General features: G+C 39.5%; 1 protein-coding gene across 1 annotated transcript in view; it reads right to left on the reverse strand.

The window, feature by feature from the left end:
* Window positions 1-232: 232 nt before the first annotated feature.
* grin2cb (glutamate receptor, ionotropic, N-methyl D-aspartate 2Cb) overlaps window positions 233-18,769 on the reverse strand; it is a 36,847-nt gene continuing 18,310 nt past the window's right edge. The window contains exons 3-13 of the mRNA XM_027013328.3: window positions 15,702-16,297; window positions 14,402-14,516; window positions 11,200-11,411; window positions 8,438-8,606; window positions 7,510-7,663; window positions 7,105-7,230; window positions 6,250-6,479; window positions 4,551-4,711; window positions 4,220-4,407; window positions 3,532-3,764; window positions 233-2,785 (exon numbers count right to left, since the gene is read on the reverse strand). Of these exons, the coding sequence (XP_026869129.3) occupies window positions 1,379-2,785; window positions 3,532-3,764; window positions 4,220-4,407; window positions 4,551-4,711; window positions 6,250-6,479; window positions 7,105-7,230; window positions 7,510-7,663; window positions 8,438-8,606; window positions 11,200-11,411; window positions 14,402-14,516; window positions 15,702-16,297 (3,591 nt within the window). The 3' untranslated portion in view covers window positions 233-1,378. The remainder of the gene's footprint in view (window positions 2,786-3,531; window positions 3,765-4,219; window positions 4,408-4,550; window positions 4,712-6,249; window positions 6,480-7,104; window positions 7,231-7,509; window positions 7,664-8,437; window positions 8,607-11,199; window positions 11,412-14,401; window positions 14,517-15,701; window positions 16,298-18,769) is intronic.

The following is an 18,769-nucleotide window of genomic DNA, read 5'->3' on the forward strand; positions in this document are numbered from 1 at the left end:
CTCTCTTTTTTATTCGGCATATTCCTTTTCTTACTCTTCTATCTCTCTCTTCTGTTCTAGCATTTAAAGACAGTGGGAATGTGGAGTTCAGTGCACCAGTCAACAGAACATATGTGTTCACTGACCCATCTTCACCAGTTGTTTTGGTGATCCACTGATATGACGTATTGATAGTGGTATTATGCCAATACAGAACTCATTTGAATTATCATCATTATTTTATTTTTCCAGTTTGAGTACAAATGAGAAATTACATAAAAACATTGAGAAACAACTAAATGCAATTTGAAACATCAGTGTGGCAATATTAAATATGCTAAATGCAGGCTATATGTAGCACTCTCTCTCTCTCTCTCTCTCTCTCTCTCTCTCTCTCTCTCTCTCTCTGTTACTCTCTCTCTTTCACACACACACACACACACACACACACACACACACACACACACACACACACTAAATAAATAAATAAATAATTTGAAGAAGTACAAATGAACAGAAACTGATAAGTACTTGTAATACTTGGTATCAACTAATGCTTTATAATGAAAAATAGCTGTTTTATATAACAGTATTGTGCACTCTTTGATGTTATGGATATAGACAGAACTGTGTAGGCACTACCCACATATTGATATAAAGGATAATTTTGTCATATTATGTCATTTGCAATAATAGACAACCTCACTTAAAATTATTTTAACCACAATACCTAATATCTAAAATATGCTGTTGATTTGAATATAGAAGGTAGTATAAAGACTACTCTCTCAGTATACCCTTATAGAAATGACAAAAATTCCATGGGATCCACTGGTAGACCTTCATGACACATTAAATTGTTGGAGGTACTTGGTGATACTAATAATAGATTAATATTCAATTTGCTCTATTCAGAAACTCACATATAGAAAAAGAGAAGAAGAGAGAGATAGAGAAAGAAAGAGAGAAACTCCTGAAAATCCAGTCCTTTTTTTTTTTAAATATAAAATCCAGTATTATAGAGGATTACATGGAGCAATACCATATTTACCTCAGAAGAACAGTAACAATAACACTTTATATACTGCAATTACCTGAAACCCCATCAAACCAATCCATTCAAATAATAATTTATTAATTTCCTTGTTATCTCCTGAACCCAGGACATAACACAAATTTCTTATTTGCCATTTTAATGATGCATTAAGGTATGTTAATTGAAAGAATTTCCCTTATACAATCTTGGAATTATTGCACTTCATAGACTCAAAGAAAGCCCAAAGTGAGTTTCCAGGTTTGTTTTTGCAAGAATCAAAGGCAGAGTGTATAAACTGGTTGTAATGAGTTTATTGATGGAGCTTGGAGATCAAAAGCACTGCAAACAGCTGTGTGGAAATGCTCAAACCTCAGATTCCAGGCTTGAGATCCTGCCCCATGTCAAGGGTACATCTGGGCTGCTGGCCCTGTGAACCACCCTGCCCGCTGGAATAGGAAGTAGATTGTTATCTTGCATGTGTGTGGCAGCCCTGTATCCCCCATACACAGTGTCACTTGGGTGCCATATGCAGGGGAAGATGTTACACAGTTCGGCTGGTCCGTATGGCAACGTGCTCTGGTAGGCTGGCAGGTCTGGGTAGGAGTACTGTCTGTGCAGTAGGCTGGTGGCTCTCCTCACAGCTGCTGAATTGTGAAATACTGCCTCCCTGTAGGAGGGCAGCCGGGTAGACTGGGAGTGCCTCAGCTTCTGGCCTTTTCTAGGGTGCCGACGGAATGGATGAAGATAAATGTTGTCCATGGGCAAGGGGTAACACATGTTGTTTCTCTGTCTTCTACACATCTCTGTGTAAGGGAACAGATCTGGCAGGTTAGCTTGGGAGGGAGCTGCGACAGTGGGTCTGTCATCCGGAAACCTCACCCTGTCTGGGCCCCAGGTGGCCTTGAGGAAGGAGGGCCTGCGATGGAGCTTCCTCTTCCCTATCAGGGGTACGTCATCCAGAACTGGCTCCACGTAGGTCTTAACGCAGGAATTACAGGTAGTGTCTCCTGGCCGATAGGGGCTTTCTATGGATGGGGAAGGAGCATGCGCTTGGGCAAAGTGGCTGGCTCTGAGTTCTGCCAGGCATATTGTCTGGTTTTTATAATCATGTATCCCTCTAAGATCCATGGACTCCACCAGAGCACTACGGGACCTCTTCTTCCGTCTGGAGCCATCAGAGGGGCGGCAGGACTCCTGGTACTCTGCGTAGATGTCTGGTACCTGCAGGTCTCTATATGGAATGAAGGGGGAGCCCAGGTGGGCTGACTTTTGGGAATGAGGCTCATGCATGGCCAAATGAGGAGTGCTGATGCTGGATATGGGAAACATCCCATTATATATGCTCGCTGACCTGGAGGGAAGGGTGTAGCGTAGTGGAGTGGGCCGTGTTATCAGTCTGTTGCTAGGTGGATGTGGCAGGCTGGTAATGTTTGCATAATGCCGTGTAAACGGGTGAGTCAGTGAGCCCTGCCCATGGACCGAATGGGTTTCCGTGAGGTTTGTAATGTAGGACAAGTGACCAGGGACCATCTCAGTGGTGGTCACCTGTGGGTTGCGGGCTGGCAGATTACCCCCCTGCCGGCTCCAGTGCTCAATGGTCTTTGTGGCATTGTCAAGAGAATTCTCCACCTTCGCTGAGGAGACAATGTCTTTGGCTGTCTGCAGCATTTTCAGCATGTTGGCCTGGGCATAGTTTGTTGTGATGTCAGGATTCTGTATGTTGCCAGATATTCCCACATCCTCAACACCATTAAAGCAACTATATATACCCTGAGACAGAAAAAGACAAAATATACAGTTTTTTCCTATGGATATGTATAGAATATTTATTATATATATTTGTTATATATTGCCTATGATAACAGAGAACAATTTAAAAAAATATAAACTGTCCTCTACAAGTTGTAGGATGAGAAGTCAAATTTGTATGTTTAAACTCTTTGAATTAAAGATTTTTTTTTCATTATTATTATTATTTTTTTTCATTATGACATTCCATATTTTGCTTACATACTCAAAAGGTAGACACCAAAGATATATACAAGGCTAAAACTTATGTTATGGAAAAAGTAATACTTTTTTGTCAAATAAAATATTTCAAACACACATATATAATACTATGTTTTTTTTGTTATTGAAAGTCAAAATGTTACTCACACTGGTTCTACCAACGTTGTGAATTCACCTTATTCCAACACTCTTTTAGAACTAAAAGGCCTTTGTTTTATTGAAAGTTGTTTTACTCTCCCTACAACATAAGCAATTACCAAAACATGTTGTAGCAGTCAGGCTGGACAGCCTAAGGTCATCTGACCTGATGTGTACTTTGATAAGGCAATACTTTATTTCACCAATTATTTTAGGCTCCAATTAGAATCAATCTGGATATGAAATTGCTAATCCTTTTAATAGCAGATGAGTATTTTACATTGTTAATACACCCCCACCCCCCCAAGTAAAAGTTAGTAAAAAGGTTGGGGAAGTAATATTGCAGTACATGTGTGGTGTCAACCTACCCTGCTTATGGCCAGGAGGAAGTCTAAGTGCTCAGATTTGTGCATAGAGTGTCTGAGCTTCCAGTATAAGAGATGCTCCCAAGCAAAGACAAGCAGACTCAGGCCCATAGCCACCAGCAGCATGTAGAAGACGCCTGCCATGTTGTCTATGTCCAGCTTGGAACTCATCACCTCATTCTTCTCATTCTGGCATATTCCAGATAGCCACACAGTTTCCAGTCTCTGTGTGTCACCTTTTAAGAGCAAAAACCAGAGCCAAAAAGCAATGTAGATTATATTTTCTAGCAAACATTTCACAAGTTATACACCAGATGTGCCAGTTTTTCTTATTAAACATGTTATTACATGACTGAAAGTTCATATCCTCCTCTTACTTTTTTTTCATAATATATATGAAAATGATCATTTGTATACTTTGCAAACCCAGTGAAAAGGAACATACTGCAGTAGTACATTCAATAAGCATGGAGTCTATGTATCACGACATTTGTCTTTCAAGCAGTGCTAAACACTACACTCTATACCAACTAATCTAAAAAGAGAAACCTCACAATGCATGAGCTTTATGAACTTTCAGGCCATTGGTGGAGTTATAGAGAGACTGAGGGAGAGGACTGTGACAGTGTCCATGCCACAAAAAAGAGGATATTAACTGTGGACAAGATTCAGTCCCCTGATGGTGATTTACCATCGCCTAGGAACTGGAGAAGAGCCAGGTCTATGGGGCGCTTCCAGCGGGAATCCTTCTGCAGTGCGATACCGTAGCCTGTAGTAGCAAACACCTTCCCACTGCCAATGGTCACCAGCTTGCAGCCCTCGTCTTTGCCAGCCATGTAATTAAGCACTGCAGCATCATATATGAAGGCATCCAACTTCCTGCAGCAAAGACAGTGACAAAATTACACATAGGGTAGTTATGTAAAACAAATGATCATTTGGCCATTTGTTTTATACTATAGTAGGCTATTGAAGATGACCAGCTGCCTTAGAATGTTCTAATTCACCATCACAGAACAAACCCTGTTTTGAGACTGTTGAGCGCCTCTTCCACTCCTTTCTGGTTGTATTTGATCATGTGGGTGTGCATGTCGGGGTAATTGCTGCGAATGTTCCTCTCTGTGCTGCCGTTTGGGACTGTGCCGAAACGAAAAGGTGGGTAATGCTCCTGGGGCTTCTGGAACTGCAAGAAAAGACCGTGTGAGTTCATCAAGTTTTTAGCGTCTCACTGTTACTGTATTTATTTTTCACAAACTTTTACAAATTGTTACTCAGCTTATACAAAATATTTAAGAATACAACTACTTCATTATTTTTTACCATTTGAGAAATCTTAATATGCTTTTTCTTAAAGTGTATGACACGTTATAAAAAATGTGGCACCATATGTTTAATTTAAATGACTTAAGGACAAACACCTGGTAAATAGTGTCATCATTGTTACTGTAAGTGCTTTAATTGTGAAGAACATTTTTTTAAATTTAATTAAAATATATATATTGCAGATGTACCGCATACAAGATAACAAAATATCCCCCAAAATATACAAACATATACCATAAACCAAGATATCCAGCAAAATATTACAAAATATACCAGATACCAAAATATCCTCCAAAATATAACATATTTACCAACACAATAAGCTATGCCAGTGCAAAATTCTTCAATTCGTGGTAGTGGACTCTGTCTTTTGGAGTCTATTGTATGTTATTAATATGGCTGATCTACACAGGAGAGAATTTGATATTGCCAGTGGAGGAACAGGACAATCTGGCAAACTATGACAACACTAGTTTATAGTGGAAACATGATGGAATGGAACCATAGTGGAGGCATAAAACAAATTCCCCTGGGCTCTTGCATGACCTTGTAAGTCCAGTGAAGAAAATGAGCCTTAATGTAGCATTCAAGCAACTTGCTGTTGGCTTTATATTTTCTTTCACATATCTCTAACGAATGGATTGCTGGCAGATCTTCCCCCACATTTGCTACAGTACAATATATTTCACAGGCACAAGGCTAAAGGGAAGTATTTCTGCTCCATTTCTACTTCTACATTGCATGGTCTGGGTATTTCTTTCCAAAGATATCTCTAATCCCTGTGAGAAGTGAGGAACCAGAAGAGATTTTTACGTTCAGTCCTGTTTTACTTTAAAAAACAGTGGCTGTTAAAGACACATGCACTAATACAACTATGCATCACTGGTGCCAAATCTATGAATCCGCCTCCTGGGGCTTATTCCGTTTTGTATCTGTGAGTGATGAATCTGTTGCCTTCCCTCCCCGGAGGTCCTGCTCTTTTCTCTTTGCATAATTTTATGGTGTTTTGTGACTAATATAATTTTTCCAGTCTGAATTACCATGAAGAATAAAGCTGTGAAATACCAGTGTTTAAAGCAGATATTAAGAGAAATTATTTAAAATGCCTAAGCATGACATTTACCTTACACCTTTTTTCCAACGAAACTTACAATTATGACAGAATAAATTTTTAACACCTGAGAGTTAAGGGCCTTGCTCAGGGGCCCCACAGTGGGGCTTGAACTGGCAAGCTTCTGATTACTAATCAAATAACCACTGAGCCACCACTTATACTTAGATACTTATCTGTACATGAAATATCAGTTTGTGTCAGTATATGTTAACATGCAACATAAAACTTTAGGGAAAGTTGGAAAACTGGAACATTGACTCTTCAGCAAATGCTAGTTTTCTTACCTTTTTGTCACTGAGTCCAGAGACGGTGTCAATATACTGCTCTTGGATCATAAAGGCAGCTAAATTGGCAGTATAACTAGCTAGGAAGATAACAGCAAAGAAAGCCCACACTAGGACCATGATTTTGCTGGTTGTGCCTTTAGGGTTTTCTATAGGTACAGAATTATTGAAGACGATCCCCCACAAGAGCCACACTGACTTGCCAATAGTAAAGGTAGGACCACCTGGGGCTGTGGAGAGAGGGGAAATGGTTGTGGGATCTTTGCTAACCACATGGGCTGATTTCCCAGATACAATTAAAATTAGTCTTTGACTAAACTGTAGTGACAAAACTGAATTACCATTGGAAATTCCTTTTCATCTACCCTTAGGTTTATTCTGGGTCTGGGAAACTGGAGTTACATGTATAACTAAATCGCATGTCCAAAATTGTAATAGAAGAACATAAATGTCCTTTTAGTGTCATCCTCCATAGTATGAAGGGTCTGGAGGCCTCATGGAGTATAGATATTTGAGCAAAATGGCTACTTGATTAGACTGGCTAATTGACTTGACATAATATAAATTCTACACCTCATCTCACTGAATGGTCAATAAACACTTCAAATATTCTGAATAATCAGTCTAATGCAGTAAGTCCAATTTGCAACTCTGGTAAAATCTTCCTCTATAAACATGATTTATTTCCTTATCAAGGACTGCCAGGCCAAACAATCAATCAAAGTATAATGAGGAAATTGACAATCATTAATTAAATTTAAAAAGGTTTATTTTTGGTGCAGGAGACAAATATCTACCCTGTCATCTCAGTATATAAACTGGTTAGACTGGCCTATCTGAAGAATCCACACTCACCTTTGGCACTGACTAGGCTACGGTTGTACCCAATGGGACTGAAGTACTCAAACACAAACACCGTGACGGCCACCACAGTTAGGCACATAACAAACATCATGACCCATACTGCTGGACTGTAAGGTTCTGAAAGGAGAGATGGATATACACTTCGATAATAATACAATGTGACAGCATGAACACTTGAAATAACAGATGAGATATAAAGTATAGTACCAACAAAAAGTTTTTTTTATCTCAAAGAGCAATTTTCAAGGGCCCTGAAAGTATGCTTTTTTTTGGTGTTTTGATTTATTTAGGTTAGTGCTAATTTATTCTTTAATGTAACTGCACACTGATCAAAACTTCCATTAGAAATGTTTGGCACTGCTTCTAAGTCTGTGTAACTGCTGAGAGTTTCCCCACCTAGAAATGCAGATGGAGAGACAGTGCCATTGCTCCTGGCCACCATGACACTAATCCCAGTCTCCACAAATGGCACTGAAAAGTCGATGATCTCTGAACGCTCCTCATTAATTGTCAGTGAGCCAATGGCCATATCCGCACGCTTGTAGAAGACCTGCGGACAATAGGAAAGAATTATTAACATGATAATTAGTTGAAGACTTTTTTTCTCATCTGGTTACAGATTCTTCACAAGTGCATGAATTGTTTATGGAACAAACATTAGGTCTGTATTAGCAAGATTTTACCACCCAGAATCTGCATTACACATGTAGTCAGCATTGCTAGAAACGGTCCCCAAGAAGGAAACACCTGACAACCTCAAAATGTTATGTAATCCTGATTTAGCTCTGTTCATTACAGGATCCTCCTCAAGGAACGAGATGTATTTAAAACATTATGAATCATGGATGCCTGCTATCTTTAAAAGCTGGTGGCACAGTATGTGAGGAGATGCAGGTGGTAGATATGACGAAGACACCAGCAGCTGTGGAACACACTTAACCAGCAGATCAAGTGACACTACACACGGCAGGGGATGACAGGATGAATAATGTCAAGATTGCATTTAAATTCAGTTCCCTCTGTGAACACATCTAATGTGAACACTATGAACACATCTAATGTGAACACTATGAACACATCTAATGTGAACACTATGAACACATCTAATGACACAAGCTATCTCACATAAAATAATTAGACATTTTAAGCACAATTACATTAAAGAAAGAAAGTGGGGCGTGAGTAGACTTCATCTGAGGTTGTTGTCACAGTTTTGGGTAACAGATTTTAATCTCAATAATCTCAATATTTTCAAAACTAATTCATCTAAATTCTGGCAAGGATTCAACAGCCATTTTATGTGTGTATATCTAGGCTCTCATACCTCCCCGATCATGCCATTCCAGGTGCCTCGAACCAGCTTCCCATGTTTCCCATTGGTGACCAGGTAGAGGTCATAGGAGAACTTGATGGTGCGTGAAAGCTTCTTGAGAATGTCGATGCAGAAGCCCTTGCAGCACAGCTTGGTGTAGGGCTCCGAGCGACCCAGCACACTGCACACAGAGGTGGGAAACACTGGCTGCTTTCACCATGCCTTATTAATCTGGAGTGGGAAATTCTTGCCTATTGCAATCTTGATCAAATCCATATGTTTTCACCATCCTTAAAAATTAGAGTTAATGAAATGGATAGCCGTAATCAAAGACCTGCAAATAGCTGACGGATATTTTAATTTTTGTGGGTAAAAACAGGGTAAATAGGCAAATATTGTGAGAGCCAGAACTATCTGTGCTGGTTTAATAGGATCAGCAGCTGGCATTGTGCAAAGACAGTAAGTCACGGAAAGAACATAAAAAATGCAGACAGTAAACCAGCTACTATATTTAAAGTCCTGTGTGAACCCTTACCTGTCTCCCTTCTGTGTTCTCGCAAAGATGACCTGCTCTAATATATAATACTTGCTAAATATTTTCCATACTAGTACTTTGAATTACACTCATTCATACTTAGCAATTATAGAACATTGCGTGGGGGAAATGATTTGTGGTAATTGCCCCCTCTTTTATAATGACTCAAAATCTAGACCCTGGCTTCTTTCTTTTGCCTGCAAGTCTTCACAGCAAATGTTTCTAAGAACACATCTAAACCCAGTGATGGGCTTCCATTTAGCTATTATGTCAAGGGAGCATGCATCATAGAAACCCGTGGAGCAACGATGATGCATCCGCTCTAACCTTCCCTAGAACCCCTGCTTAATGAGCTGGGGGGGGGGGGGGGGGAGAGGAGGCCAGGGTGCATGTGAGGCTTGGGCAGCGTCCACAACAAAGAGACATAAATGGAGTGTTTGGAAAGATGAGAGTCTCTGTGTGCAAGCAGCCCAGACAGAACATAAACAAGCTTGTCCCCTGCCCCCCAGTCTCACCACCTGTATGGAGTGCTCCAGCTTTTGGGTTAAGTGAGCTGTGAATTGTGGCTGAGTTGTTTAATCAGTCAAGGGCGTGTGTGAAATAATACACACACACAGCCTGCATATACTTGGCAAAGCAGACATCAATGATCTGAATTTGCCTCCATATGTATCACATAATAAATATGGGTAAAATAAAATGTCTGGTTAACAAATATTGTAAATATTGTAGAGCATGGTGCTAATAACACAAAGGTCATGGGTTCAATTCCCAGGGAGCACATGTACTGTCATACTGATAAATATGTAATTCACTCTGGATAATAGTGTCTGCCAAATAATGTACAATGTAAATACATTAACAGCAATGTTTCCAGTCTGCCAAAAGACTATCAAAACCTCGGTTTCAATTAAAACTTTAGCTGAGAGATTCCAAAACTTACCTCACAGCAGCATCAATTAGCATGGAGGTGTGTGACTGCCTGCGGCAATAACGTCATCATTACTGTTATTGATCTTCCTGCCCCTTTCAGCCATCCTGTCTTCCCTGAGGGGTGATTACTCCACTCTCTGATTTATTTACATGCTCTCCCCTCAGTGTGCTTTCATAATGAGCATGTCATCTCTCCCCTGAGGCCCAGAGGTTCTTCTCACACACCGCATGCTTCCTCCGCTCTGCTCACCCAGTCCATGCTTGTTTCCCATGGGGGCAAGCGACTTTCCCAACATCACTATTTCCGTGTTCATGGAGTTCATGGAAATATGCTGGTAGCAGGGGACTTCTTTATGAGCTGTGACTGAAACTAATGGCTGTGCCAGTTTTTAATTGTACAGCTCAGGGCAGGTTGCTCAACCTGAAATAATGCTTGCACGGTAGCAAGATAATCCTTAACAATAATAAGCCCTGGGTAAACTTAAGTCTTCAATTCAATGAGTCTCTGTTTAGGTTTTGAATCCAATTAGTAAATGCAGATGAGGTCTTATTGTTGAAAATCACCTGAGAGCTGATTTTGAGAAGTCGGTTATAGAAAGCCTCAGGTAATACAGAATATTTAATCTCATTTCTATTTTAAATGATATTTTCTAAAATAATACATAATCACAATAATTTTTTACTTCCACACTATTGCATATAGTGTCAGGTACATTACTGTAAAAGAAATGTAAATACTTTAGCTGCAGTAGGCACAGACTCTCCAGTGAACTAGTCACTCCTTATAATTAATCATTTTCATTGTCACATGAACTTCATTTGCTTCATACCTTTCATGGCTGACAGCACAACACATAAAAAGCCCAGTTAATTGGAAGTGGCATTATTTGTATCAAACATGTTACATTCAGTGTTGTCTTCTGAATATGCATTCACCAACAACTTTTTAAAATCAGAGAATATCCACAGAATCCAGATAGAAATGCCACATTTAGAGTCCACTCTAGTCGTTCCTAGCTATCTTTTGCACATAATCTACGTAGCCAAACAAGAGCCATAACATTTTCAGGATCACTACTATCTACTAAACCTGCATCTGGTGCATCTGGTGTCTTGCAAGGCAAATTTATTTTTGTTGCAGAAACTAATCCTCAATAAAGAGCATATATATTTTAAACCACCCCATTCTGTACTTGAGGAACTGTTTTCATAAAGTGGTCACATCGGCTGGTCCCTGGTGCTAGAATTACTTTCAAAGCCACTATGAGTCATACAGTGACCTATAAGGGGACTAAAAATGGCTTACGCTTCTGTCCTGTTGGCCTGTCGGCGACAGGGCACGGTGTTGCGCACACATGTGCCCGTGGAGGCATCAACGCTTTCCACAATGACGAAGGGCCGCTCCTCCAGCGTAGCCACGGTGAGATGACGGTTATCAGACACGGGCTCCAGGAAGCTGCCATAGCGTGGCCAAACTGGGTAGCGCATGTGCAGAATCCCTGCCTCATAGCTCCCTACCTGGATAGACATTGAGAGAATTAGATGCTTTATGTTTAGAGATAAAATAGGAAGTTATTTTGAAATATAGACAAGATCTGACAAATGAAACGACAAAATTCTTTAGGTGAATGGCAGTGAACTGGCCCTGGATGTAGTGTACATTAGTTCCACACCGAATATATCATTTGCTCTTCAATGTGATTCAATTTAATAGTGCCATTCTGTCAGGTACAGTGTGCTATAAAAAGTCACGAAAGTCTTATCATGTTACTCGCATTCAGGATGCTAAATTGTCACTGAACTTGAGGATGTTTCTTTCCTGAAATAAATCTCACTAGCCTGCGGAATTTCTCTCAAGGAGGATGTTAGGTGACCCTAACTAGTCAGAAGGCTGTAAACTGATGTGAAGCTGAGGGTTTCCTTTTGGATCGTATGTACCGAGCTGGAAGAGAGACAGAGAAAAGCCCCATTATCAAGAGAGCAAACAGCTGGTTCACACCAGCTTTAGCCTCCCTTGGGAGACTGCTACACTACAGCATTTACACAAGCTTCCCAGGGCTCCCTCTGTCACAGCCGGTGCTCTAGGTCCCCTGGGACTGGAGGGGCCAGAGCACCATGCAGGATTTGTTGGCTTTTTCATTTGTTTGTTCATTGTTTGTTTTAATAACTGAACAAATGGCTTAACATCGGAATTCCTGGATTCCAATAGACAACACAATGTATTTCAGTGTACATGCCATATCCAATTACTGCCTCAAGGATTCAACTTAAACTTGGTGTATAAACTTTATTTATAAACTTAGATTATGGTATCTAGGATTTTGTGCCTGATTGTCTAGCAGCTATAATAATCTCATAATGTAAGCATTCTCTGTACAATGAATAGAAAAAGAAAAAACAGTTCAACCAATTATGTGTCTGGCATTGTACACCTGATTTAAATGCAGCAGAGGAAAATTTGTTCCGGCCGGCGATAGTCCCTATCATTGTAATCCATGTTTGTGTCTGGTATTAGCAGCACAGACTAGCAACCATGATAAGCCTCAACAGTAGGGATTTATTCAGCTATCATTCATAAACATCGGCAGTGCAAACAGATCCAATCTTTTGGCTTTCAGGTGTGGGTAATGAGACAGGCCTGCAGCATAATAATGGTAGTTGTGTCATTTGAACTGTAAATAATTACTACCAGGTGGATGGCTATCCCAAGTATCAGACACTAGAAGATTCTTGTTCCATACAAATATTCTAATGAAGTAGACAGATGTGCTTTAAATTGAGCAGTATTATAGCTCTTACTCACAGGATGACTCCAGGGTCATGATGTAGCTGTGGAGTAATGTAATCTTTTATTCATGCCATTTGGGAGAGTTTGTGATAGAGCCTGAAACATGCATTTCTGCAGTAAAAGTGATGGATAGAATAAAAAGAATCTAACTGAATATCACAAGAAAGCTGTGAATAAAAAATAATATGCTATTTACGCTCAGGAAGAAATGTTGTTGGGCTCCTTCTTCAAGGAGGGGTGTCTCAATATCATCCGTCCAAGTGTTTCAGAAGCATCAGAGCAGCAGCATGTTCAAGCTTTCAGTTTAACCAACATGCAGGTAATGCATGTCAGTTCAAGTAACAAGTCAGTCTCTAACGTATTCCTTGATACAAAGTAAATGTAATTCTTTTTGCATCAAACTGTGGTGTCAGTTCTACTATTTTCATCATTTACCTGCTGATCCGTGGAGTGGACAGTACATTTAGTTGCCAGTCAAAGTGTGAACGATCAAGGCACTACAGAAAAAAAGCAATTTCTAACATATCAGTTGTTATGCAGCATTGAATCATTCAGCTAATGAGAGCAGGGCCCCAGCAGCATGCGGGAGAGACATGGCACTGTGAGTGTCAATGGGAACCAAGGGAGGCTACACTGTGGGGACAACAGAGATGAGATGTTATGTCCCACAGGTAGTGGTGGAGGTTGGAGGTGAAAGATGTGACTTTTTCTTTGTAATATCCTACCGCTGCTGACCTGTAAAGCATTTTTAGTATGTCTGTGTGGCCTCGGGATGACATCCTGCTCATTCCCATTATTTTATCCCCTCAACCACCTCAAGGAGGCTCTGACTGACCACAGCTTTTTTTTTTCCCCCCTATTTATATCCACATCTGGTCTTGCAGTGAGGTGCTGTTAGCACACTGCCAGGTTCTCTCCACATGGCTCCATCAGAAGGCATCATAGCCATGAGGGTCTGACTAAGTGAGGGCAAGGGGATTGTTTTAGAGAGCAAACTATAATTGCATCATCTGCTGTTGCTGAAAGTGACAAATGATTTGTTTCTGAGTAGGTTTGAGAATTCCTGTAGTGGGCATTGTGTGTGCGTCTGTGTTTGCTGTATTTTGTGCCCTTGAAATAATCTTTGAAAGACATCCAGAATGCTATTAAGTGTTAACATGTTTGAGTTTTCGATGACAAAGGGTAAGATATGCATTAGCTATTAAATTAATAGCCCATAAAACAGAGACTAGACTGTGAGTTTCAGTAATTCCATGGAAGCAGTTGGATTTAGGGATATAAAATGAAAATGGAAAGACACAGCATTTATGAGACTAATTCAAGAGGTTCTAACATTTATGATCCTGAAAACCATATTTAATGGTATACAGCAAATCTCAATCATGGTAATATGCATAGAGCTCTGATCTATGTCAATATCATTCTGCATTAGAATATGTGAGTATTAGAGAATTGAACATTGCAGCTCAGTCAACAACCATTTATGATGCTGGATGTATTGTCCTATTATCTGATACCAGTGCGGCAAGAGTATACAGTAGGACATTTATCCCAGCAGGCCAAAATCTGTAACCTTATAAGAGTTTGAAGTGCATTTACTTTTTTGTTTGTTTTTGCACACTACTGTTTATTGATAAAAGTGCACTTGTTTTCTAATGTTGCAACATTCAGAGATTATGGATAATGTGAGGCTATCTCTCTTTTGAACAAATGGTTTTACCTTGTCCCAGTGTCTCTCCCGGTCCAAAGCAATGATCACCATGGAGGGGTTTGTGAGATAACCATCAGGGTTGAAGGAGAGGTCTCTGTGCTCCCATGTTACATTAAGCATATGCCTACAAAATAATTGGATAGCATGAAGAGTGCTATAGGTCCTGTCAAACAAACAAGGATTTTTATAAGAATTCATGCACACCATTTTTTGCATGCCAATTTTTACATTTATAGGTCCAGTACAAACATCCTGTCCCATAAATTATAAAAATAGTCAATGTTTTATAGCACAAATCAAGAATGAATATATATCCACACCAAATAATAAAAAGACCCGAGATACAAGGAGTATGTAAAGTTTAACCCAGCAACATTTGATTTTACTGCATTTAAAAAAAAAAAATCCTTAAATGGCTGACAACTCCGTTCATGACTTGAATGTCATTTGGAGTTGCTTTGTTTTGAAGAACTTTGAGAAGTTTAAATCTGAGAGGTCATAGTGGAGCAGCAGGCAAAGGATACTGCCATGAACAGTATATGTAAGCTGATAAACCTTGTCACAGTTATTGAGCCCTTCAGTATTGAGACTGTACCAGTAATTTGCTAATTTAAGTCAGTTCAGACAAAATGACTCAATAACAATAGACTGCAAAATTGAAATGTGCTTTTGGAGGATAGAAATAGGGCTAGGCTATGACAGCCAAGAGGTCTGGAAACATTATGGATGGAAAGCCAATCACTCATGTGTCTCTGAAACGCTTGATCACAGAAAGTCTGGGGAAGTATCTGGAACAGTTTTTAATGGTGCTCCTGGGTGCTCCCAGGTGAAAAGCCGATTTACCCAGGAAATCTGGAGAATATCTGAAATTCATTATAAAAAGTAAAGACAAAAAGCACAAAAATTGTATAAATCTCAGTCTTATGGCTGTAAACTTTATAGAGAAAAAAATGTTTCTAGGTGAACCTCCATCTCATTTAAAAAATACCTGTATGTAAACATGAGTGTAGTTCTCTGATTTGATTAAATGCCATTTCACAAATCAGGAAGGGGAAACAATTTAAAGATTAAATTAAAGACTAAATTAAAGATTTCTTAAAAAATATGGTAGTCTGATTGATATGTCTTGTAATTCCAGAACTATAGCATCGCACCAGTACTGTAAAGAAAGGGAATCAATGCTTTATCCAGAACTTGGAATTAATATTCTTAACTGCAGACCAGTTAGGACTCCTGGAGGATCAAAGATCAGTGGATGTATGATTTTTTTCAGTTTATAAAAAATTTCTAGGAAAGGCTGCGGTCTCACCTATAAAGTGAATGGTTTGAATATGACTTTGCTGTACCATTGCAGTCACTGTGACCTTCAGGAACAAATCCTCTGTGCTTGTGGAAACTGTGCACACCATTAACGACCACCGCCACACCTTCCCACACCCTCTGACGTAGTGTTTTCCTCCAGCGGTCAGAGATGATGCTGATAACCCCAATCGGGAAGCTATCAGGAGGTGTGGCCTCTGGGTTTCCTGCAGCCAGGCTGGGGATGACCCAAATGTAGCCAGGCCCCAACAGCCCAACATCAGATGCCATTCTGAACAGATATTCAGCCTCCTCGTGTGAGCAGTACACCAGATACACCTGGCCATCCACCTGCTGCAGCAGTCTGCGTGAGCGGATGTCATTGACCCCCACTGACATCTCAAAGCTTAGCACATCCTGAAGCTCCCACAGGAAGTAGCTGGTATCCGTGAAAGAGCGAATATAGTCCACAAAGTTTTCATAGCCAGGGTAGAAGCTGGTAATTACCACAAAACTACCCCAGTTGTATTCCTCCATAACTTTGAACATAGCATTGATCTGCTGCACAATGGATGCACCCATCTGGAGGAAGGTAGACCCTTCAGCCTGGTAGAAAAGTAAAGAGAAAGAAATGTAGACAGGAGCTGTGAGATTCTGTAAATAACAATTACTGGACACAGTGTTATGGAGTCTTGAGTCAAACTTACAGTCACAATACCATTTTATGTAGTACTATTATGTGGTATTTGGTGCATTGTTTATGATCAGTTTATGATTTATATACCTGACAAAACCGGTAGTATGAGTTATTGATGTCACAACAGGTGGATATCTAAGCACCACTCATGACACAAAATAATTGGATTTTCTCAAGATCACTTAGCTTTGCTGTTTGAAAACCATTTGTGTTTACCTCAGTCATAACCAGATAAATCCTAGCCTAAGACATGAGCTGCATCATCATCAGGGTAAAAGCAATGTGTACAAGTATACAAATGTACACTTAGAGATTAATTTAAGAATAAATATTTGAACTATATCAGGTTTAATCTAAGATCTTGTTCACTTTAGAAGGTATGTTTCTAAACAGCAACCAAGTGAGGTTTTTTTGAGAACCACATTGCAGCCAAAAAATTATGGTTTTATTACAAAATTAATCTTCTGTGATTTCATGAATATGTAGTAGTGGACTGTTAAAACTCATTCATAGTGCACTGTTGTATCACTTTGAACAATTAACCTTGAACACCTGTCCAAAATGTGGAACATGCAGACTGGATTCACAAGCTAACAAGTTGTTGGAGTATCGATCCCCTCTGTACCGTTGGCACATGAATCAGTCGTGATTTATTACACTGCTTTCATCCATTTTTCTTTTCACTGTAATCCCTTTGAATAGATTTACAATTTAGTCTCAATATGTTTGACCATGCAATGACACAAAAACCCATAGTTATACTGCCCACCAGAATTACTGGTAACCTTGGTAACAATGGACAAAAATGCAGGCAGGCTATAAAAATGTCTTGTTGTGTATCAACTTGATCTTCTACTGATAATGTGTAAGAAAATACTTTTCAGTGAGGTAAACTTTTTAAATGAAAAAGAAAATCATTATAAAGAAAAAAAAAACATTAGAAATTGATATGAACAACATTCCCATATATAGGAACAATTTTAGGCACAGTCAAGATCTTTGGATCACTAGTGAAAACTCATGATTCCTGTCTCACAGTGATATAAATATAAGGAAGCCAAACATGCCCAGTCGTCCGTCGTCATGGAGAAGATCAGAGAGTACACAAATGAAATGAAAAAAAAAGGCTGGTGACCGTCATGAATCATGAAATAGCTATCAAACTACCTTCACATTTGAAAACACTCATGTTTGCTATTAGACCAATTCTAAAGAAATTTCAAACAACAGGAACTATAATGAAGCTGGCTGGAGGATAATGCAAGTGTATTTTCACCCATTCACAGTGGAGAAGATGGTTAGAGAGGCAAAGATCTAAAGATCACAGGTCTAAAATGGTATGAGGCCTTCATGGTTACGGCTAAGGCTGGTTAATGGTTTGATCTTCCAGTAGAATAATGACCCAAAGCATACCTGCAAATCCACTACTCACTGAAAGATGGAATCTAAAGCATCTGTAGAAACTTTATATGATGGAATGGTTTTAGGTTCCTTTGCATACGTTCTCCTGCTTTATTCAGCACTATAAGAGAAGTGTTCTCCTGCTTCATTCAGCACTATATGTGAAGTGTTCTTCTGCTTCATTCAGCACTATAAGAGAAGAATCACTGCTGTGACAAACTTTAAATGCAGGATTGCCAGTAAATTTGATGTTTTAAGAAAAAAAAAAAGGATTTTTTATAACCATTTTTAAAGCTTTTTTTCTCCTTCACTTTTAACATAGGTTAATTCACGAGGGCACTTTAGGTGTACACAAACTATATAAGTATATAAACATTTGGCCTTTTATCACATCTCATAGTATCGTTTCAACAGTCTTAGTGGTTGTTAAAGTTACACACTAAATTATGATTCATGAGACGGTGTCCTCTGGCCTTATACTGCCAACCGCACTGGCCTCTCCAGCACTACATGTAGAGGCTTAGTGTGTGTAAAAGAGATTGATGTGTCCAATTAAGCTCCAATTTGAGGAAAATGTGTGCAAAGGTCCAGGAGTGTTAGGCTGGGAGACATTTTCCCAAGACTCCTCTCTGACAGGAGCCTGCACATACCCTTGATAGGGTGATCCAGTGTCCTTCAGATAACTTCTGTGGCTTACCTAAAGTAGGCCAGCTGTGGGAGACAGCAAGGCTCAGCGCATAGTGAGCTCAGAGATTTAATGTTTCTCTTTTCATCCTTTTAAGGACTAGAGGAAAGATTGCACCCTTGGTCAGTTCTCTAGAGACAGCGATTCAATGGTGTCTAATTGGTTTGATGAAGGTAATAGTACAGTCTGCAAATAGCTGTTCTTCTTCTTTTATATTTGTCTGTGATTTGAGCATAAGAATCAAGCACTATTTTATATGTGGGAGTAATCCTACTTGGATCCCTATATAAATTTG

The sequence above is a fragment of the Electrophorus electricus genome, chromosome 15, assembly GCF_041902795.1.
Source record: "Electrophorus electricus isolate QZ-2024a chromosome 15, ASM4190279v1, whole genome shotgun sequence".
Lineage (NCBI taxonomy): Eukaryota > Metazoa > Chordata > Actinopteri > Gymnotiformes > Gymnotidae > Electrophorus > Electrophorus electricus.